A 23254-nucleotide genomic window follows, 5' to 3' on the forward strand; every position below is an offset into this window, starting at 1 on the left:
GAAGAGAGAGACTACCAGAGCAAACAAGCGCTGTCGTCCGACGTCTGTGAGCTTCGTTCCCAAGACGAGGGGGACTGTATTGTATTTCGGTACGGCAGCGCAGCAGGCTCTTGGAGGCGTCTCTTTCGGCCCCGATCGCTCCACTCCCTCGCCTTCCGGCCGACACGATTCACCTCGTCGGCCGCCCCAAAACCCCCGTCGACCTCACCAAACTCCAGCCTTGGCATTTGTACACCGCCTTGCTGCAAGCAGTGAGCCTGCAAGACCTCCCGCCCGCATCTCGCGACACGGTGCGGATACACCCGGTCAACAACACCTTTACGCTCAGCGTCGCGGAATCGGCTCGCGCTCAAGCCTACCTCCGCATCACCTCCCTCACGGTGTCTGGCACCACCATCGCCATCCACCTCTACGCCCCACCGCCGGACGACGCCCTACGGGGCATACTCTACCACGCCTTCGACGACTTCACAGATGAAGCCATCCTTGACGATCTGCAGGCAAGCAATCCTGCACTTTGTATTGTGGGTGCCCGCCGTATGGGCAAGACTCCCCACATCTTGGTCACCCTCACGGACCCCAAACTACCCCGGTGAATCTTCTACCATGGAGTCCACCTTCGCCTCCTCCCTTTCCACAACAAGGTGGAGGCCTGTTTCAACTGCCGCTCGACTGGCCACCGGACCGACGTGTGCCCCAAGCCACAGCAAGACAGGTGCCGTCGTTGCGGCGACTTTCACCCCCCACCGCTCGAGGGCTCGCCCCCGACTTGCACCCCCCGCTGCATCGTTTGCAACGGGAATCACTCAACGCATAGTTCCAACTGTAAGCACCGCTACGTGCAGCGCCCTCAACCCCCGAAGCAAACGGCGCGCCGTCCTCCGCCGCCTCCGCCGCCTCCGCCCTCCAAGTCGACCAGTGACTTCCCACCCCTCGCTCCAGCGGCGCCCAAACCAGCCCCTAAGCTCAACCAGTCGACGTGGTCCCGCGGCCCCCCCGGCGCTCCCTCGGCGTCCTCCTCGCCGCAGGTCGTCGCACTGCAGCAGGAAAACGCCTCCCTACGGCAGCAGCTCACTGCACAAACCGCTACACTTGCGGCACAGAAGACCCAAATTGAATCCTTCCAAGCCCAACTACGAGCTCTTGAGGAGAAGCTTGAGGCAGCCATCACGCTCCCATCATGTCTGCCCTCCTCAATCGCCTCCTCTTCTGACATGGATGTTCAGACTTGCGAAGGAGGCACTAGCAAACGCCGCAGACCCAACACCCCTCCTGCATCTCTCCACTTTTCCGAAGAGGTCCAGGCAGCCATCAAGACGACCCTGGTGGACCTAGAAAAACGGCTGGATAGCCGTTTCATCTCGATATACCAGCTTCTCACGGCACAGCAAGAAGCCCTCAATGCCATGCGCACCGACCTCACTGCCTATCCCCCCGCCACGTCCTTCCAATCTCTCCAAGAGACGGTGGATAGCCTTCAAGCTTCCATGCTCGCAACCATCCGAGCCAAGCCACCGCTCCACGTCCGCACCACCTCATCCTCTGCCGCCCGACCCTCGCAAGCACCAGCCGAGGCAGTACCTGTTTCTTCCGCTACTAATCATGGCTGACCGCTCTGTCGTCACCGTTTGGCAGTGGAACTGCCGTGGGTTTCGCCCCAAGCGTAACCACCTCCTTCTACACCTTCAACAACTGGACCCCTCGGTCTCTCCTGACGTCATCGTTCTACAGGAGACTCACGCCACCACTTCCCTCTCGGGTTACGTCGCCCATGACCAAGTAGCTCATCACCCCCTGCCCCATCCCGTCACGGCCATCCTCACTCGGCGGACGCTCACGGTCAATCGAGCCGATCTGCCCTTCCCTACGGTCCACCATGTCTTTATCGAGGTCCTACCTCAGCGACGTGAAGACCCCTCTCTTTTTATTCTTAATGTTTATACCCCCCCACGCGTCACCAAAGACCTGTCGCTCGTTGCTCTGCTCCGTGCCGCTGCAGCGAGAGCAGCCAAACCCCCCCTCCTCGTTCTCGGTGACTTCAACGTCATCACAAAATTCCACCAATTTAAATGCCAAAGACATCCTTGCTCATCAGCGTGGAGTCCGAAGAAAATACCCGCCGCCTCACCCACAAGTTAACGGGGAAGAGGCCGCCGATTGGCGTAAAATACAGACCGGGGTGTTCCCCCATTTAAAATTGCTAAACGCCATGTATCCCACTCGTTATAGGGCCAACTGTCCTTGGTGCGGTGGCATACCTACCCTAATGCACATAACCTGGGAGTGCACTAAGCACCCTCATAGGCCAAACACCAGTAGGACAATGGAGCAGTGGGAGGCACAGCTCGCCCGCTCCGATCTGGCAGGACAAAAGTCCTTAATTAGCCAGGTCAGGCAGGCGGCAGAGGCCAGTGGGGCCCTGGACTGAGAGGCTCCGACCACCCCTCCTTCAAATCTTTATAATTACAATAAAGTTTCTCTCTCTCTCTCTCAACGTCAGGCATCCGGACTGGGGTTACTCCAAGGCCGATGGCCCCGGCGCGAGGCTGTGGCAGCTCGCACACGACCTCCACCTCTCCCTGCTCACCGACCCCACGCAACCCAAGCGCATCGGCAACAGCGTGTGCCGCGACACCACTCCGGACCTCAGCTTTTGCCGTTACGTGCACGACGCGCGCTGGTCCAATACACATCAGTCCCTGGGCAGCGACCACTACGTCCTCGCCATCCAAGCCCGTACCTCCCCGTGCAAGCCGCGCCCACACACGACCCGCTATACGGATTGGGATGCGTTCCGAGCCCGCCGGCTGCACTCTGCCACCCCCGACATCGAGGACCTTTCGATGTGGACCGACCAGCTACTGGCGGACCTCGACGGGGTCACCGCCTCTATCCCCACCACGGAGGACCATCCGGCAATTGACTCCCGCCTCGCCCACCTCTTAGCCGCTCGCACGAGCCTCACCAACCGTTGGCATAAGCAACGTCACAACGGTCGCCTGCGCCGCCGCATCGCATACCTCGATCGCGAGATCGAGCATCACACCACTGTACTCACCCGCCAACAGTGGGAGCAGCTTTGCTCAGGGATCTCCGGTCAGTTGGGCTGCAAGCAATCGTGGCACCTCCTCCGCCACCTCCTCGACCCTGCTTCCGCCAAGTCAGTCGCTCGGCAACAATTACAATGCATTGTCCGGGCCTACCCCGGCGACACACCGTCGCTGATAGCAGACCTGGCCGCCAAATACCTCCAGCTGACACCCCCTGGCACCTCTTCTCCCCCTCTCGCGTCCTACTCCGGGGCCCCCAACCCCGAACTAGATGCCTATATCACGGAAGCTGAAGTCTACGCGGCGCTACACAAGCTCCGCACCACCTCTGCCCCCGGTCCAGATCGCATTCCCAACAAACTACTCCGAAATCTTGATGCCCCTTCAGTCCTTGCCCTCACTTCGTTCCTGAATGAGTGCTGGCGCTCCGGCAACCTCCCCCAGTCGTGGAAACACGCTCGCGTGGCTTTCATCCCGAAGCCGGGCAAGAAACTCACAATCGAGAACCTCCGGCCCATCTCACTCACATCGTGCGTCGGCAAGCTCATGGAGCACGTCGTCCTAGCTCGCTTGCAAACGTACACCGACGCTCACCACCTCCTTCCCCACACCATGATTGGTTTCCGCCCCCACCTCTCCACACAAGACGTCCTCTTGCAACTCCACCACGACCTTCTCGATCCGCCCACCTTCTCGGACACTAAGGCTCTCCTTAGCCTCGACCTTCACAGGGCGTTCGACAACGTCTCCCATTCGGCTATTCTTACCGAACTCGCCACCATCAACCTCGGCTCTCGCACCCACCACGACATTCGCTCCTTCCTCACGGCCCGCACGGTCGAAATCATCGTGGGAGATCTCTCGTCTCCCACGTATGCGCTTGGATCTCGTGGTACCCCTCAGGGCGCTGTCTTGTCGCCTTTCCTTTGTAATCTCGCCCTTCGCTCACTTCCCGACAAGCTCGACCGTATCCCCGATCTCAAACACACCCTGTACGCGGACGACGTAACTCTTTGGGTCACGTCTGGCTCCGACGGGCACATTGAGCAGACGTTGCAACGCGCAACTGACGTCGTCACAAGTCACGTGCACGCGGCCGGTCTCGCTTGCTCGGCGGCCAAATCGGCCCTCCTCCTCATGCGGCCCCCCGACCGGCGTCGCCACAAGACGCCTCACCCCACCATCACGATTCACGCCAATTCCACTCCCGTTCCCGTCGTCTCACATCTCCGGGTGCTCGAGCTGATAGTACAGTCAAACCGCCATAATGCTCACACCATCGACCAGCTCTCGCTTTCGGTTCAGCAAACCGCGCGCATGCTTGCTCGTCAGAGCGCGGCGCATGGGCATGTGCGAACACGATCTCCTCCGCCTAGTGGACACTTTCGTCGTTTCCCGTCTCACGTACGGCCTTCCTTATACTCGTCTTCTCAAATCGGAACGCGACAAGGTCGACGTCCTCATCCGCCGTGCATACAAGACTGCTCTCCGCCTTCCCCCCAACGCGTCCACGGCACGTCTCCTCCGCCTGGGAGTCCACAACACGCTCGACGAACTGATCGAAGCTCACCGCACCGCTCAGGTGCAACGCCTTCATCGTTCGCCGACCGGTCGCTACATCCTCTCTTCCATCGGTCATGACACCTTTTCTCACCCGCCAGACCTGGTCTCACTACCGCATGCTCTTCGGGCAGCCTTTTCTATCAAGCCGCTACCCAAGAATATGCTCCCGGGACACCACGACGCCCGTCGCCAAGCCCGTGCGGCCATGCTTCACGCCAAGTACGCCGACCACCCGGCCATCGCCTACGTGGATGCGGCCAGATACGCCTCGCCCGGGGACGCCTTCGCAGTCATCTCCGTTTCGTCCTCCTCGGTACCCTCGGCACCCTCGGGGCCGACAATCACGGCCGCCACCGTTCGAACGCCCTACGTCGTCGAGGCTGAGGAGGCAGCCATCTCTCTAGCCGCCACCTCGACCAACGCCAGCGTCATACTCTCCGACTCCAAGCACGCCATCTCCAATTTCGCCCGAGGTCTCGTCTCGCCTTCCACCTTACGGCTCCTTCGCCCACTTCTACTGGAGGACGAGCCGTGTCACATTGAACTGGTCTGGGTCCCCGCCCACTCGGGTCACCCCGGCAACGAGTCGGCTCACCAACACGCTCGAGGATTCGTCGACCGAGCGGTAGGCCCCTCCGCGTTGGACGCCCCGGTGCCGGAGCCCCTGGTCACCTACCACGACATTACCCAGCACTATCGCCTCGAACGGTACGCCTACCCACCTCCACATGGCAGTCTTCCCAAGCGGTCCGAGATCGCCTGGCGTCGCCTCCAGACCCGCACCTTTCCGTGCCCCCTAGTGTATTCGCACATCCACCCTGGTGTCATTGATCCACGCTGCTGCCTGTGCGGCGACGTTGCCTCCTTGAACCACATCCTCTGGGGCTGCCCGGAAGATCCCCTGCCCGCCGACCTCGTCTCGCCACCCCCCACCGACGAACAATGGGAGGCTCTTCTCTCCAGCACCGACCGAGACATCCAAAGACGGGTCCTGGCACGAGCTGAAGACTCCATCGTGAAGCACAACCTGGAAGCCTACGTAGCTTAGTCTCCCTTATCCCTTACCCCCTTCTAATAATAAAGTTGACACTCACTTACTCGGCCCCGATCAAACGCGCATGCTTCCTTCGTCCCAAAGGCAGCCAGCTGATTGAAAGGTTTCCCGCGCGCGTCAAGCGCCTCCTTCTCGCCCTCTTTTGTCATGGCATCTCATCGCCTTGCGGTCGCTGTGTTAGACTACTCCGTCTCCGGGATTGGCCCACATTCCTCGGAACTTCGCTCGAAGTGTTTTAATAACGCCATGTTGGTAGCGTGCGACTTTGTGCCGCCCTCGCAACCAGCCCTGATTTATGGGGTTTTAACATTTCTTCGCCGGAGTACAGATGTCATTTTAACGTAGACTACATGACCTAGAGATTCGCGCGTAAAAAAATGCGAAACACTTTGTCGCAGATCACGGTGAAATGCGCGTTCCTTTCGATAACCCACGTTGACGGCGTATACAGAACCTAACGAGTGGCATCTCGTTTAATTGGCGTCGAACAACCGCGGTAGAAATCATGCCATCGCGGCCGTACGATCATCTTCGCCGATGTCGTCTTTATTGTGAGGTTACATGCGCCCGAGCTCGCGTCGCACACCCACAGACACTGCGTGTACTGGTAACTCTGTGCAAAACATGAAAGGATGCTCAGCAGCCAGCTACAGCGATATGTGTCGCGTAACATCTATTCTAGCAGTGTGTGACATCAGCGAGCTTTTTGCTTAGTTCCGTTTTGGTGCAGGTACCCTAGAACATCGTGTGAAAGGCTAATTACCTACGGTGTTTTCCACGTCGATCGTGTAGAAAGGCTTTTCATTCAGGAGCGCCTGAAAAAGACGAATGATAACCAAAAGTACAATATTTCCAAAAATAAAGGTGTCAGAGCCTTTTAAGCGATTTCAATGCATATCTTTCTCTTGAAACAGGTATGAATGAGGTCACGCAACATTTCGTTTCTTCAAATAGCTATCGCAGAAAGCGGCGTGGTTCAGTATGGCTAAAAAGCGCTATTGAATCTTTTCCAGCTCCCGGCGCAAAGCCTTGCGATGATTCATGCATGGGGTGAGTGAGTGAGTGAAGTAACTTTATTTTGGTCCAGAGAAGACGCAGGGGAGACCCCGTGCCTTTGCCTTCCTGTGTAAATATGAGAGAGCTGGGCAGAAATTGCAACCACCTGGGACTTTATGTCATGTACGAAAAGCTCGTTATGGTAACGTTTTTTTTTTCCTTTCTTTTTCTTTTATTCTTTTTTTAATATATGGCCAGCCGAATACGGTCATCTGGACCGGAAGTTGCATGCACGACCTTCTTTCAGGCAAAAATTATTAGATTTGATTTCATTTCATTCTACTAAGCAGCAGCACGTTATAGACGCGGAGAAATAGCGTCTGTTACAACTATTAGAATAGCGTCTGTCGATATTACAAATATTTATAGTGTGAGCGTAATATCGCCTATTACTGCGAAGATTTCAGGGTGACTGGACGGGTTCAAAATAATTACTGATTACTCTTATGTTCTTCACGCCTTATAGAGGCCCTCTAGTTGGTCTTTCTGTTCTGGCCGGTGAACTACCAATGCGAGGCACGGTGTATTCCTTTCGTGTAATTAGGAAGACTGTTGTGCTGTAACGAGCGATATGCGTTTCATCTGTGTAGGGTAATTACAGACTGCGTAAGAAGTTCTTTATAAAATCATTCCACGGTGTCATGCTGCCATTGTCCGCAATGTTTCCAGGAGTCCTGAATAATTCTACAAGACACCAAGTTATAATTCTGTGAAAAAAATTGGGGCATGTTAGGTGTATTGCGTGGCGAAACTATCACGCTCTTGGCCTAATTTAAATCGTTGCAAATAATTGCGGAACCCTCGTGGCTTCCTATATTCGTGCGTTATACCAGGTTTGCTTTTCGTTTTCCTCTGTGAACTAAACACTACCTTGTTTATATTCGCCGAACATAATGGGAACTTTATGGATGTGTAGGCAAAGTTTAACATGTGGGATCTATATGCGGCCTTTGCAAGGTGTCACGTATTCATGTGCTTCGGAGAGGTATGAGTGTTATTTTTTTTCTGTATACTCAACGCAAAATTTACCCTACTTCCATGGGATAACTGCAAATGCCACCAAACGTCCAATTGATCGAATGTTACTGGAACACTGTGCCATATTTGCGTGCGAAATTCAATGCGGGTGCAGTAAATACAGCTTTTGCGAAAACATTCCTTTGGTAAGTTCTCTAAAGCGGTATATGCCCACTTTTCAATATCCTTTTCAGTGCGCCGAGGGTACAATAAGGTCTATGAAGTATATACGTAGATAAAACAAAAACTTTTTTTGGTTTACGTACGCAAAGACCAGAGCGTGAAAGTAAATTGCAGCTTTTGCAGTAAATCACAAATATTAGAGCGTTCGAACGCGTTGTAAGAAAATTTACCAAGAGGCACCTAATTTAGCCTGCTCACCTCGAATAAACACAAATTCCCTTACGAACGAATATAAAAAATGTGTGGGAACTCTATGAGAAAATTACGTACGAAGTTTAATGCGCTTAATGCGCTTCCGTGGTTTTTTTCGCGCTAAGCTACTACTTCAAAGTTAAATGCACATGCATCAAATAGTGTCATCGCAAAAAAAAAGAATTATTGAAGTGCTTGAACGTGTTATACCACCACATTACAGTACGTATTCTTTTAGGTTACGTCAAGTCTATAACTGGAAAAACTGAAGTCACAAACTGTGGGCTATGTGTGCAACAAGTTGAGTTTGCGTATCATAATGGCGGCTTTAGTAATATGTTTCGCACTCAAGCGCTCCGAAGTGTCTTAGAATTTTACAAGCGCTGCATAATTTATCCCGCTGCAGTGGCTTTAATACATATGCCAGCCAGATCAATTTTAGAAAACAATGTTGAATTCGTGTGGATATATGCAGCCTTTGTAAAACATTCCCTTCGCAAGTACTTGTAAGCGGTAATGACCATATTACACTTGGGTTCTTCATGTGCTATGGTTAAATCTCTTTTATATTACGCTTTTATTCGGTAGAAATGACGGGCTGTTCTTGGGTTACGTGCAGCCACAGTTCATTGACCCACGCATTGAAGTGCTCAAGAGCCTTGTGGCTGTGCTTTACGAGTGGTGCCACACTTAGCATGCAGCCTTGTCATAACTACAAGTGCCGCAAATAACAAGCTTAGCAAAAGTAAGGAAACCAGTACGGTAAATCCGTATGCAACAGTAAATGGGCGCGAATCTAATAGAGCGTGTGCAAAAACTTTTCTTAAGTAAAAGCAAGCAAGCAAATGTTGCCCAGAAATAACTACATCACACCAAGCTTATATGTGGGGGCAAAGGGGGACATTTTAACTTTAGTGTTTGACAAAACGTTTGCATTTCAAGAGTAATACGCACTGCAAATTATTATTGAATCCTCGTTTTTTTTTTCTTTGGCCTTTTCATGCATTATACGCGGTTCGTGGTACCTTTTCTCGATGTCCGCAGTGAACTAGACTAGGCTCATCGATTATATTAGGTGAAAATAAAAGTCAGGTTATGGGGGATATCTAGGCAAAATTCAAAGAGCGAGGGAGGGGGGGAGGAGGGGCGGCTGACTGCTACCTTTGCTACAGTTAAGTATGCAAAGGCCGCTGCGCGGAATGAATGTTTTACGAGAGGTGCAGAATTCCGCCCGGTTCAATGAGAAGTCCGTCAGCACAACGGACATCAAATTTTGCCACGATGGCAAGCGGGTGGGTAAGAGGACATAGGAGGGAGAAATTATTGACCAACGTTTCTGCGATGTAAAGTGTGCGTGGGTGAATTGGAACCTTCATCGGAAGAAAAAAAAAGAGAAAAAAACTCCTTGACGAGTGCTCCAAAGCCACAGCTGTGTGTAAGGCTTTAATATTGTAGCAGCTGTGAAGAAGACGCGGCGCGCGGCTCTGCTCGGCTCGCGCTGTTCATTGGTGGCGTCTTTTTGGACAGTGCTTCGGGCTGCCTCGCCGTTCCTGGTCGCTGTGCCTTTGCATTATGAGCCGCCCAAAAACCTCTTCTTCATTGCTGGAGGTGCTCGGATTGAAACCATAGAGATTCTCACTATAACACCTAAAGGGAAATCTGGCGCCGCCGTCCATGGGAGTTTCTTAAGGGGGCACCATGCCGTCAATGGAATGACGGTATATGTGTCTGCGAGGCTCGTGTTGGCTGGTGTTGTAAGAGGCTTCGTCTAAAACGTGGATATGGCTACGCAAATAACGCGTTTCCAAAATAAAATCTTCATAAAATGTTTCCATTCCCGCATATTACGTATTTACTCACCTACAATGCATGACCAAGAGAAGAAAAGCAGGAACAGACGACAAACTGTTTCAAAGCGAGCGCGAACCTTGTCGCCTGTCCTCCAACTTTAGCAGCCCGCTGATACTTTTTACGTAACAAATAGTCGTACACGCAATAACAAGTTCCCATAGTTAAACAAAACATGTTTTTGCGTAATAATAAAGCTAAAACAGCTTTTCACGTGCCGATTTAGTAGAAAATGAATGATTGTGACAGACGGAATGGTGCTTACCAAGTGCGTCTTCGAGGTGTCCTGTCTCTCTGAGAACGATGCCAATCCGAAGTCACAGTATACCAGCATTCTCATGCATGCCACAGCGCCGTAGCGCCAGATTTCCCTCTAGGTAATTTAGTGAGAAACTCTATGACTGAAACCCCGTTGCTTGAAACCCTGAAGCTGCCATCAAGCTCACTACCGCACGCCATGACCGACAGCACATCCCAAACGGCGCCGACGCCATAGTCCGTCACCTGCACCGGCGTTCCACGACAACGGGACCACAGGATGTTCAGCGGTGCAGACGACGAAGACGTAGAAGACTGGTTTGCGTCATATGAACGGGCCTTGACGAGTGCTCCAAAGCTACAGCTGTGTGCAAAGCTTAAATCTTGTATGAACAATGTTTTAAAGTGCGATATTTATAGCGAATTCCTATGGCCGATTCGGAGTACTTCCGACGAAATATTTTCTGCTCTCTTAGGACCGAGACTGTTTCGATGGCAGACCTGGAGCAACACACGAGTGTTCCAATGGCAGATTAAGAGCACTCGTGGAAGCGAGATCACTCCTTGGAGCAAGCAAAACTGCTCTTCTGAAATCGGCGTAGTGGGCCGGCACTCTTGGCCAAACTATCTCCTGGTTCTACCCAGCGTGCCTCTTGGCTTCTGTTTACGTCATTATCAACGGCTGCAATGGATGCCACTTTATGACGCCGTACGCGTTTTGTCTGGCTGCTTAACAGCGTGACAGCTCTCGACGTGAAAGCTCAAGTTGGACCAGTGCAAGGTTGAATTGGACTGCGACGCTGAAGCCACCGCTTACCAGCAAGCCTTCGAGATCCTGTTTTGCCTTCCCGCTGTGCGACCAAGAGTAGTCGTTTACGTGTAGGACGTCGTTCCTTGCCACTCGCTGTGCAGCTACGTGTGATCTTTAAGGATGGGGCGTTTTGAAGAGAGCGGACTGTTAGGAGGAGGAGTCGATTTTAATGAAGAGAAAGGAGGAGAGGTCGGCCTGGAGAGCGTGTCTCTAGCCTGCTACTCCTCACTGGGGAATGGGGAAGTGGGAAATACAGGGAAAGGTAGGTGGCGGATGATTATGATATGGTACAATGAGATACTATATACACGTTGTCCAATATGCGGATGCGCACTGGAGACGCACTACACTATGAGTAATCTTGTCCTTGCAAAAAGTAATCTTGCCACAAAAAGTTTTTGCGCAAACACATTTCGCACTGACTACACGTCACACACAGCTTTCGCACAGCGTCTAGAGGCGATCGTCTAAACCAGTCTCACTTAAAAAGTTAAAAAGTGCTTTTATGGCACGTTGGGCACAGTCAACACTCCTCCACGCGCCCAAAAGCTTTTCTTCTGAAAAGGGGCGGGAGTCCAAGCTGTCAACAGTAGATTTGAGTTTTCTTCGTTCGGTCGCATATTGAGGGCACACGCAAAGTACGTGAGCTATTGTCTCGAGCGTGTGACAGACGCTACATTCAGGGTCCCGTGCTTGTCCAATCTTGTGAAGGTATCGGTGGGTGTATGCCACACCCAGCCGTAATCGATGAATGAGTGTTTCCTGGCTTCTCCGCAACCGAAGTGGAAGCCGGAATTGTAATCCAGCGTCAAGTTTATATAGGCGCTCTTGTCGATGTTCGGGGTTGTCCCAATGTCGTGCTGTAGAAGTTTGAATGGTGGTATGGAGCAAGGTGTTAATGTCATACCGGGAAAAATGAATTTTTACAATGGTTCCGTCAGTGTGCGCCTTTTTTGCTTCCGCGTCAGCCTGTTCATTTCCAGCTATTCCACAATGGCCAGGAATCCACTGCAGCACGATGGTGTGCCCGGAATGAGACGCCTCAGCAAGCAGAGACATGATGTCATAAACGAGAGGACTATATGCGGTTGTGTCATTCATATAATTGCTGATGAGTTGCAGTGCTGGTTTTGAATCACAGAACACTGTCCACTTCTCGAGACTCTGTTGCAGTATGCAGCGAACTGCTTCTCGAATTCCGGTCAACTCAGCTGCTGTAGATGACGTCCTGTGTCCTGTCTTGAACCGTTGTGCGATCCCCATTCCTGGCACCGTGTAGGCAGCCGCGGAAGAGGTCTGTGTCACGGAACCATCTGTAAAAACATGTCCGTAATGTCCATACATGTAAGCAATGTATGATAGCGCGAAATGCTTGAGACCAGCAAGCGGCATCTTCGACTTCTTCGTTATTCCAGGGATTGAGAGTCTCACCGTTGGCTTTGCCATCGTCCAGGGTGGAACTTTGGGTATGTCATACGGTTCGAAGTCCGACGGCAATAAGTCTTGCTGCGACAACACGGCTTCTGAGTAAGCGGACACAGGCCGTACCCTTGTGATGTTCGTGAGTGGATGATTCCTGTGTCTAGTCAGTAGCCTTAGATGCACTCGCAATGGCTCATGTTGCAGATAAACTCGAGCTGGGCACGCACGTGCCTCTGCAATAGTGCCCCAAGTAGACGCACATCGTGGTAGACCTAGGCAAATTCTCAGTGCGCGAGCCTGAGCACTTTCAAGCGTGCGTATAGCAGTTGTACTAAGCCGAGAAAGTACAGGCGCACTGTAGCGGAAGTACCCAACAAAAAGTGCCTGGTAGAGCTGCAGAAGAGATGACTTGGATGGCCCCCATGAATAAGTACTAGCTTGGCATCCTAGGAGGCTATGGTACAACGTACTCGCCGTGATCCAAACACGTGTACCAAACATTGCTCATCGCAATTGGTGAGACTGGCCCCGCTCATCATTGACGATATCAGGAGGCTAACTGCTGGCGTCGGTTGTGTTATAACCACCTCTAGAAGGGTCACGCAATCGAGGGTTGTTGCAATGCAACCTACTGGGTTACAGCTACTACAGACATAACGTAACTACAGTGGCTGAAGCGCAACCATGGCGACAAGCAACCGGGAAGAATAGCACCAGCCCTGAAGTATGCCGTCACTCCCCGCGCGCTTGTTCTGGAATGTCTCGTCCCCGCCTTGCCAGCAGTGCTTTCTGCTGGAGTGAGGAAGTGTTTCCCTTCCTACAGACGTTCGAGCTCTCTACAATACAAACTCCCTACAGACCCTCTAGCTTCCTACAATAAGAGCACTCGACACTGTGAACGACGGTGTCGTCATCGTATGTGTCCCATTCGCCTCGTCTCTCGTCCACCTCTGGGCATATTCTCCCCATTCCGATGCATTTCATTAGGCTTTCAGTAAGTCGCATGTTCAAATGTCCCCCTGCATGTTACCTTCCAGAGTGTCTCGTTTACTTCACAGACGCTGACAGCCGTATATGCCAAGACACAACGCGGAAGTCAGCACTATTGTAAAACCTTTTTCTCTATATTTTTATTTTCTGTACGCTTTTAACGCGATAGCGCTGATGGCCTCGCATCGCCGAAATTGCAGTGTCGGCGGTGTTGTCCGTCAGCAAAAAATTCTCCCGAACCACGCATGCCGAACAATGCAGGCCCTCCGCGTCGTGCAAAGGCGTCACTGAACTAAATGAAATTCTCGAAGTTAAATGCGTTAGAAAAATCGCAGAGCATGGCTTAAAACCTAAATACATGATATTGTCGTACTGTCATTTCAATGTGCGAGAAAACAATTTTTGTTACGCGGAAACTAGCACAAATACCTTTTCCAGCGTTTCAACCATTCACAGAGTTGCATGCCCCCTTGATTCCTTTCAAAAGCATCCAAGTAACACTCGTCTCTGCACATGCGCAGCAGCGGCACAGGGAGCGAAGGAGGAGAAAAAGAAAACCTGAAAGCTCGCCTTCGTACATACCTTTCGCCACCAGCATTTCCGGGTGAACATTACGGTTACATGAGCTGCAGTTGCCGGGAAGCGTGAGAAGCAATCAGTGATCTTTGAATGGCATCGCGTTCCACTATTAAAAGCCAAGCATAAGCGTCATCCAAGTTTTTGTTTTCGTATTTTTTGTGCGCTTGCTCGTGCCCATATAGTTTCTCACTATAACACCAAGATGGAAATCTGACACCACCGTCTATGGGAGTTTTCGAAGGGGCGCTGTGCTTTCAGGGGAATGACGGTATATGTGGTCTGCGAGGCTCATTATGGCTGGTGTTACAAGAGGCTTCGTCTAAAACGTGGATATGGCTATAAAGATAGCGCTTTCTTCAAGTAAAATCTTCATAAATTGTTCTCACTCACGCGTATTACATCTTCCAGTGACGTTTACTCACCTAAAATTCATATCCAAGCGAAGAAAAGCAAAACCAGGCGACAAACTGGTCCAAAGCGAGCGCGAATCTTGCCTCTGCCCTCCAACTTTAGTGGGCCGCTGATACTTTTTACGTTTCACATAATGGCGCATGCCACACGTTCTCATATTTAAACAAAGCATGTTTCTGTGGAAAAATAAAGCTACAACAGCTTCTTGCATGCTGATTTAGTAGGAATGAATATCCTGATAGGCGGAACGATGCTTTTCAGGCGTGTGTTCGAATTCTTGTGTCTGCGAGAACGATGCCATGCCGAAGTCACAATATACTGGCACTCCCATGCATACCACAGTGCAACAGCGCCAGATTTCCCTCTAGGTAATACAGTAAGAAACTCTATGCTAGTACCCTGCCTTTTAGAGCGGAGCTGTATACCTTTACCATGCAAAGAAATTGTCGTGTCGTAAGCAGAAAAACTCCCCATACGTGGGCCGATCCCGGAGATAGTGCAATAATGGCCCGACCCGCGGTGGAGATGAAGTAGGCGTTATGCACTCCACATACGTGGGCGTATCTCGAATATATGGTAAAGGTATACACCTCCGCTGTATAACTTTACCATCAAGGAAATTGTCGTGTCGTAAGCAGAAAAACTCCCCATACGTGGACCGATCCCGGAGATAGTCCAATAAAAGCCCGACCCGCGGTGGAGATGAAGTAGGCGTTAAGCACTCCCCATACGTGGGCGTATCTCGAATATATGGTAAAGTTATACAGCTCCGCTGTATAACTTTACCATCAAGGAAATTGTCGTGTCATAAGCCGAAAAACTCCCCATACATGGGCCGATCCCGGAGATAGTGTAATAATGGCCCGACCCGCGGTGGAGATGAAGTAGGCGTTAAGCACTCCCCATACGTGGGCGTATCTCGAATATATGGCTGCGCTGTATACCTTTACCATCCAAGGAAATTGGCGTGTCGTAAGCAGAAAAACTCCCCATACGTGGGCCGATACCGAAGATAGTGCGATGCCGGCCCGACCCGAGGCGGAGGTGAAGCAGGCGTTAAGCACTCCCCATGCGTGGGCCGATCACCAAGATAGTGCAATGCCGGCAAGACCGCGGCTGAGGTGAAGCAGACGTTAAGCACTCCCCATACGTGGGCCGATACCGAAGATAGTGCGATACCGGCCCGACCCGAGGTGGAGGTGAAGCAGGCGTTAAGCACTCCCCATGCGTGGGCCTAACCCGAAGATGTTGCAATGCCGGGCCGACCTGCGGCAGAGGTGAAGCAGGCGTTAAGCACTCCCCATATGTGGGCCGATCACCAAGATAGTGCAATGCCGGCAACACCGCGGCTGAGGTGAAGAAGGCGTTAAGCACTCCCCATACGTGGGCCGGTCACGTAGGTAGTGCGATGCTGGGCCGACCCGTGGCGGTGGTGAAGCAGGCGTTAAGCACTCTCCACACCTAGGCCGATCGGGAAGACAGCGCAATGCCGGGCCGACACGCGGCTATTGTACAGTTCGCCATTAAGGGGCCCACATACTGGCCTACTTCGCTGGTCATCCTCCTTCACAGAGTGAAGGGCACCGAGTTTTTTTTACAAGATGAATCTTCCATTGCTGGTTGGTGCCTGTACGGTCGCTTGTCTCTAGCTTGCAGTAGTGTAGTGCGCGCTACTCTGTGTATCGCGGAGACGCCGCCGCAGGCGAGTGCAGACAGAGACGAGGTGACGCGCAAATGATGCTGGGTAAGCTGTATATTCGGTTGCATGGTGCACGCGAGCGTCTTCTCGCTCTGGCGGCAGAGCTTGTGGTACAATTGCGGATTTGGGGCATCTCAGTGCACCTTAGAGGCATGCTTGCTCACGGAACCTGTCACCCACTGCAATTCTGTGTTTGGAATTCCAGATTAGAGCAACTGAAATCGTTACTGCGAGAGCTCCACAAAAACAGCTCTGCTGGAAATTGGGTTACGATTCTGAAAGGTCGCACAAGTCTCCAGTTCTTTTTTTTTTCATTTATTGTTCAACCCGTAAATAAACTACTCTGCAACGTTTGCTACATACCACCTTTATTATTTCTCGCATTCCCGCGAAAATGTTAACACTGCGACTGGTATTTTTTTTTCGGAAATATATGATAACCAGCATATAACGTTTCTGAGCCTTGTAGTGGCATTAACGGCTTCGCTTTAAAATGCTTGAACTCGCACAGAAGTAACACGATGTAAGTAAGCATGTAGTCATTAGTTTGTTCTAAGGCGCTTTTCGCCCACTCAAAACAATTTCAAAACGGAAACTCTCTCATTGTTAAATCGCCACCTGTTTACATAATAACAGTAGCAAGGGAACTCTCACCTGAAATTCTCTTTTTGATGAAACTCTGATGGAAAGCGTGTAGACGGAGTCGTCCGGCAGTGTACCAACAGCTTTTCTATCGTCCTTTATTGTGAAACGGCTTCTTCCCGAGTACCATATGTTTTTGTCGTAAAATTCTGTCTCAAGACGCCATTTCTGGCGAACGAAACTCACCCACTCTGTCGATAATTTTGCATTGCCTCTGAGGAAGAATGATAGAAAGCGAAAGATATAGATACAATAAAAGATGCACAAATTAAGATTCAATTTCTTTAGTTTGGTTATGTCGCTGTAACAGGAACACATACAGTATATGTTCAAACCTCTGCACGCGTGTTAGAAAAGAAACTTCGGCGAGTCGGTGGTGATTCATGTTTCGGAAATTAACAGCGCTAAACCGACAAGGTCATGTTCTTCTCCTTCGCCCTTGTCAGTCTTGAGCTGTTAATTTGCGAAACAACAATCTATCTGCGCTATTTCCTGGCAAGAAGTTAATTACCAGAAGAATCGGGCGAAACCCAACTCATGATAAATGTTCACCCACTTTCATTGCAGTAACTTTCATTGAAGTTGTGCGGCGACATACCGATTGCCCCCTCCAAAACGCCGCTGGGGGCATCCGTCTCGCGCTTCTCACTAGACACGTTACGCAACCTAGCGGCGCTGCCACGAAGTATGACATTGGCGTGTGCGTAGAGCAGTGTTCACGCGGAATTTCGACGCGTGTTCTATTTCACCATGTATGTCTCTAACCGATTTCCCGGCAGCCTAGCATACTGGGTAGTCCCTGGTCGGCTGGGTAGAGCGTTGGGCTGCTGCGCTGAGAGAACCGGGTTTGAAACCACCCATCAAGCCAACTTGGGTCGCGAACATGTGACATTGTGTGTGTGCTGCTCTTCGATTGTCGTCTTTCACAAACACACACATACACAAACGAACTTGGGTCACTGGGCGTAGGCAACTGATTATATGTCGCTCTTCAATGAAATTCTGTCGCTTGCTCGGGGCACAAGGTATATGCCGCTGGGTACGTGCTCCTCTTCTGTAAACCTACTTGACGCCAACTTGGGTGGCTCTTTATGTGCCACACTTCAGTTAACTGCTTGGAGCATAAGTTGGGGCGCTCGGTTTTTGTTAGTGGGCATGTGCCAATCTCGAATGAACATCGTTGAGGCTACCTTGGAGCACTCGGTATGTGCTACTGGGTCGTTCCGCTCTTCAGCTAACCGTTTGAGGCTACCTTGGGGCACTCGGTATGTGCTACAGGGTTTGTGCTGCACTTCACTTAAACTCTTTGACGTCAACTTCGGTCATTCGATATGTGCTAATGGGTCATGCCGCTCTTCAGCAAACCATTTGAGGCTACCTTCGGGCCCTCGGTATGTGCCACTGGGTATGTGTGGCGCTTCAAATAAATTCTCACGCCAACTTCGGTCACTCGGAATGTGATACTGGGTCGTACAGCTCTTCAGCGAACCGTTTGAGGCTACTTTGGGGTACTCGGTATGTGCTACTGGGTATGTGCCACACTTCAATTAAATGCTTTGAGGCCAACTTTGGTCACTCAATATGTGCTACTGGGTCGTGCCGCTCTTCGGCGAACAGTTTGAGCCTACCTTGGGGCATTCGGTATGTTCTACTGGGTATGTGCCGCGCTCCAATTAAACTTTTTGACGCCAACTTCGGTCACTCGGTATGTGCTACTGGGTCATCCCGCTCATCAGCGAACCGTTTGAGGATACCTTGGCGCACTCGGTATGTGTTTTGGGGTATGTGCCGCACTTCAGTTACATTTTTGATGCCAACTTCGGTCACTCGGTATGTGCTTCTGGGTATGTGCTGCACTTTAAATAAAGTCTTTCACGCTGACTTCGGGCTCTCGGTATATGCTACTGTATCTTGCCGCTCTTCAGCGAACCGTTTGAGGCTACCTTGGGGCATTCGGTATGTGTTACAGGGTATGTGCCGCGCTCCAAATAAACGTTTTGACGCCAACTTCGGTCACTCGGTATGTGCTACTGGGTCGTGCCCCTCTTCAGCGAACCGTTTCACGCTACCTTGGGGCACTCGGTATGTGCTACTTTGTATGTGCCACGCTTCAATTAAATTTTTGACGCCAACTTCGGTCACACAGTATGTGCTACTGGGCCGTGCCGCTCTTCAGCGAACCGTTTGAAGCTACCTTGGGGCACTCGGTATATGCTGCACTTCAATTAAACTCTTTGACGACAACTTCGATCACTCGGTATGCGCTACTGGGTCGTGCCGCACTACAGCGAACCGTTTGAGGCTAACTTGGTGCACTCGGTATGTGCTACTAGGTATGTGCCGCTCTTCAATTAAAATTTTTGACGCCAACTTCAGTCACTCGGTATGTGTTACTGGGTCGTCGCTCTTCAGTGAATCGTTTGAGGCTACCTTGGGGCACTCGGTATGTTCCACTAGGTATGTGCCGTGCTTCAATTAAGCGTTTTGACGCCAAATTCGGTCACTGGGTATGTGCTACTGGGTCATCCCGCTCTTCAACGAACCGTTTGAGGCTACCTTGGGGCACTCGGTATGTCCTACTGGGTATGTGGCGCGCTTGAATTAAGCTTTTTGACGCGAACTTTGGTCACTGGATATGTGCTACTGGGTCATCGCGCTCTTCAGCGAACTGTTTGAGGCTACCTTGGGGCACTTAATTTTTTGGTATGTTCTACTGGGTGTTTGCCGCGCTTCAATTAAGGTTTTTGACGCCAACTTCGGTCACTGGGTATGTGCTACTGGGTCACTCCGTTCTTCACCGAACCGTTTGAGGCTACCTTGCGGCATTCGCAATGTTCTACTGGGTAGGTGCCACCCTTCAATTAAGCGTTTGACGCCAACCTCGGTCACTGCGTATGTGCTACTGGGTCATCCCGCTCTTCAGCGAACCATTTGAGGCTAACTTGGGGCAATCGGTAGGTTCTACTGAGTATGTGCCGCGCTTCAAATAAGCTTTTTGACGCCAACTTTGGCCACTCGGTATGTGCTACTGGGTCATGCCGCTCTACAACGAACCGTTTGAGGCTACCTTGGGGCACTCGGTATGTGTTACAAGGTATGTGCTGCGCTTCAATGAAACGGTTTGACGCCTACTTCGGTCACTCGTTATGTACTACTGGGTCGTGCCACTCTTCAGCGAACTATTTGAGGCTACCTTGGGGCACTCGGTATTTGCTACTGGGTATGTGCCGGGCTTCAAATAAATAGTTTGACGCCAACTTAGGTTACTCGTTATGTACTACTGGGTGATAACGCTCTTCAGCGAACCGTTTGAGGCTACTTTGCGGCATCCGGTATGTGTTACAGGCTATGTGCCGCGCTTCAATTAAACTTTTTGACGCCAACATCGGTCTCTGGGTATGTGCTACTGGGTCATCCCGCTCTTCAGTGAACCGTTTGAGGCTAGCTTGAGGCACTCGCTACGTGTTACAGGGTTCGTCCTGCGCCTAAATTAAACTGTTTGACGCCAACTTCGGTCACTCGGTATGTGCTACTGGGTCGTGCCGCTCTTCAGCGAACCGTTTGAGGCTACCTTGGGGCACTTGGTATGTGCTGCGGGGTATGTGCCGCACTTCAATAAAACTGTTTGACGCCAACTTCGGTCACTCGGTATGTGCTACTGGGTCGTGCCGCTCTTCAGCGAACCGTTTGAGGCTACCTTGGGGCACTCGGTATGTGCTAGTGTGTATGTGCCGCGCTTCAAATAAACTCTTTGACGCCAACTTCGTTTGTTCGGTGTGTGCTACCTCGTCGATGAAGAGCTACTGCGATGCTACTACGATAAAGAGAGGTATCGTTCAGGCTTGTTTGCATATTGCACTAACGAAATCCTGTTACCATTTGATAGAACCTAGTTTCAATTCGCAGATAGCTCGGTTGAGGGCGGCAGGGTAACCTAGCAACTTTTTTGTCTCAGTCTCGGAGAACTTGCGTAGTAAGTTTAACACCGCTTCTCACAGCTTTGCGCCTCAGGTGCATGATCGAAGAAAACAGCTGTTATCCCGTACATTCAAGGAATCCCCCACAAACTTAAAGAAACAGGACGAAGAGCAGGTATCAAAGTTGTATTTTCTGCTCCAAAATAACTTGGCCATCTTTGTGTCAGAACCAATCCGGTTGCTTAGGAACGTAGGATTTGCAATAATAATGATAGAAAAACGTATACAGTTTATTCGAAAGGTGTTGTGTATAAAATACGTGTGGAATGCGGTCGGTCTTACGTAGGGCAGACAGGTAGATGCCTTAACATTAGGTTACAAGAACACAGCAATAAGGTGCGCAAAGGGTGGAAAGGTTTTCTAGGTGTTCATTGCGCACGATGCGGCTGTATACCGGTTTTTGGAAAAAACCACCATCTTAGCTAGGCATTCTAATGAATCCACCAGACTGATCATTGAAGCAGCAGCGATTGGCGATCGTGACTCAGTTAGCAAGCCATCAATTTCATTAACAGATAAAGACCTGGTTTTTCTAAGGTCGCACGTGCACTCTCGTTCATCGCAGGTCATGAATTTTGAATGCATACTCATGTCGGGTGGATGCTTTGTAGGGGGAGCTTTTGTCTTGGTGAAACAGTAGATATATATATATATATATATATATATATATATATATATATATATATATATATATATATGTTTGTTTTTAAAGAACAGTTGGAAGTCAGCGCTTGTCTTCGTCGTCCTTTTTTTTTTGTCCCTCGTCTATCTATGCGCTGTACGTGACGAAGGTTGAACAAGAGCAGGAGCACTTTCCGAGCTTCTTCACCAAGATTACATAGGGCACGGTAGGTTATACCATCGGGTCCTGGTGAAGTCGAATGCTTGCACAAGGCCAGTGCAGCTTCGAGTTCCTTCATGGAGAAAAGACGGTCCATGCCGGAGTCGCGTTAAATTGGTGAGTGGTGGAGCGCCGATGTTTCAGTGGAACTAGTTTCGCCAGCAATCCTCCTGCAGAAAGCTTCCGCAACGTCAATCTCGCTGCATTGTTGGTGAAGTGCCAGATACTTAATAGGGTGGCGCTGCTGAGGGGTTCCCCGGAGACCACAAACAGTTCTCCATATGTGAGACAAAACCTTTCGTGGATCCTAAGACTCGCAGAATGACTTCCATATTTGCGATGCGAGTTCGTCCATGCGACGCTGAATTTTCTTTTGAGTTCTTCTGGCCAACCTCAAGTCAGGTACAGACTTCGTGCGCCTGTATCTTCGCTCTGCTCGGCGACGAATTGCACGAAGCTTCTGTAGCTCGATGTCGTAATCGGTGCGTGTATACGTTCTCGGAAGCGTATGCTTGGCAGCCTCTAGGGCACGCTTTATGATGTCCTCTAGGCTGGAGGACAAGACATGACGAGACCCGTCTTCGACAATTGACTTGAACATTGGCCAGTCGATACATTGCGTGGCGTCGGCCAACTTGGAGTTCGTCAACCCTTCAATCCTAAGTGGATAGGTGGTCACTCCCCGCGTTTCAATATCCGGAAACCACCTGACCTTTCTAGTGAAGGAGCGTGAGTCAAAGGTAAGGTCGAGGCAGCTAGAGTAGGCAGTTCCACACAGAAAGGGGGCGCTTCTGTCATTTAACAAGCACTGTTCTTGTTCGGAGACAAATGACACTAATCTTCTGCCTCTCGAGTTTATCTTAGAACTTCCCCAGAGATGGTGGTGGGCATTAAAATCTCCAGTAATCGCCAAAGGCTGCGGAGTCGCTGTCGTGATTCGCCGTAACCACTCGCAGTCAACCGACTTGAGGGCGCTACGTCGGCTCCAGTTAATGTGGAAGTGAGCTTGCCTTTCCTCACTGTCAGACATACGTATTTTTTTTCTTATGGACATACGTAAGATGACGTCGTATGAATACGATGATCTTGCTGCATTCTCCGCAGGTGGCGGACATGAAACACTCATACCCGGACAGTCTGATGTTATCTGATGGGGGCTCGTCGATGACGATGACTGAGAACTTATTTGTGAACACAAACTGGGGAAATTCCGACATGCGTGACTTAAGTCCTCTGGCGTTCCGCTGAAATATGGACGCGTTGAGGAGTTCGTCACGAAAAGACGGCTTTTATAGAGCCATGATTTTAACCAAGAGCTGCAAGTACTGGACTCCCAGTGTCCAGCACCTGTAGCGCGCTTTGCGCAGACGAAGATTTCATGTTGGTAAGTATAACGCAAAAGGCATTCATGAGCGACCGCAGAATGTTGATGAACTGGAGGTCGTCAGCCAGCGTCGCTTCAACAGTTGCCGAAGCCGTCGAAGTCGATGCGGTTTGAGGTAACTTATCAGGGAGTTGTGCCCTCGGCAGCTCAGGCCATTCTTCAGGACGGGCGAGCCTCGCCGCTTTGTTTGCTTTCCTTGTATCTGACTTGGTGGCGCTGTGCGGGGATGCAACAGACCTTCCTATGGTAGCTGGCGTGTTCCTATCTGCAGTTGCGG

General features: G+C 50.9%; 2 protein-coding genes across 2 annotated transcripts in view; one reads left to right on the forward strand and one right to left on the reverse strand.

Annotated features, from left to right (window-relative positions):
• LOC135918290 (uncharacterized) overlaps positions 1–23254 on the forward strand; it is a 343130-nt gene that overhangs the window by 284897 nt on the left and 34979 nt on the right. The gene's annotated exons all lie outside the window — the stretch shown is intronic.
• Positions 1–23254, reverse strand: part of LOC139049872 (uncharacterized) — a 64342-nt gene that overhangs the window by 22443 nt on the left and 18645 nt on the right. The window contains exons 3-4 of the mRNA XM_070525714.1: positions 16788–16989; positions 6431–6482 (exon numbers count right to left, since the gene is read on the reverse strand). Coding sequence (XP_070381815.1) covers positions 6431–6482; positions 16788–16989 — 254 coding nt within the window. The remainder of the gene's footprint in view (positions 1–6430; positions 6483–16787; positions 16990–23254) is intronic.

Source organism: Dermacentor albipictus, chromosome 9 (genome assembly GCF_038994185.2).
Source record: "Dermacentor albipictus isolate Rhodes 1998 colony chromosome 9, USDA_Dalb.pri_finalv2, whole genome shotgun sequence".
NCBI classification, from domain to species: Eukaryota; Metazoa; Arthropoda; class Arachnida; order Ixodida; family Ixodidae; genus Dermacentor; species Dermacentor albipictus.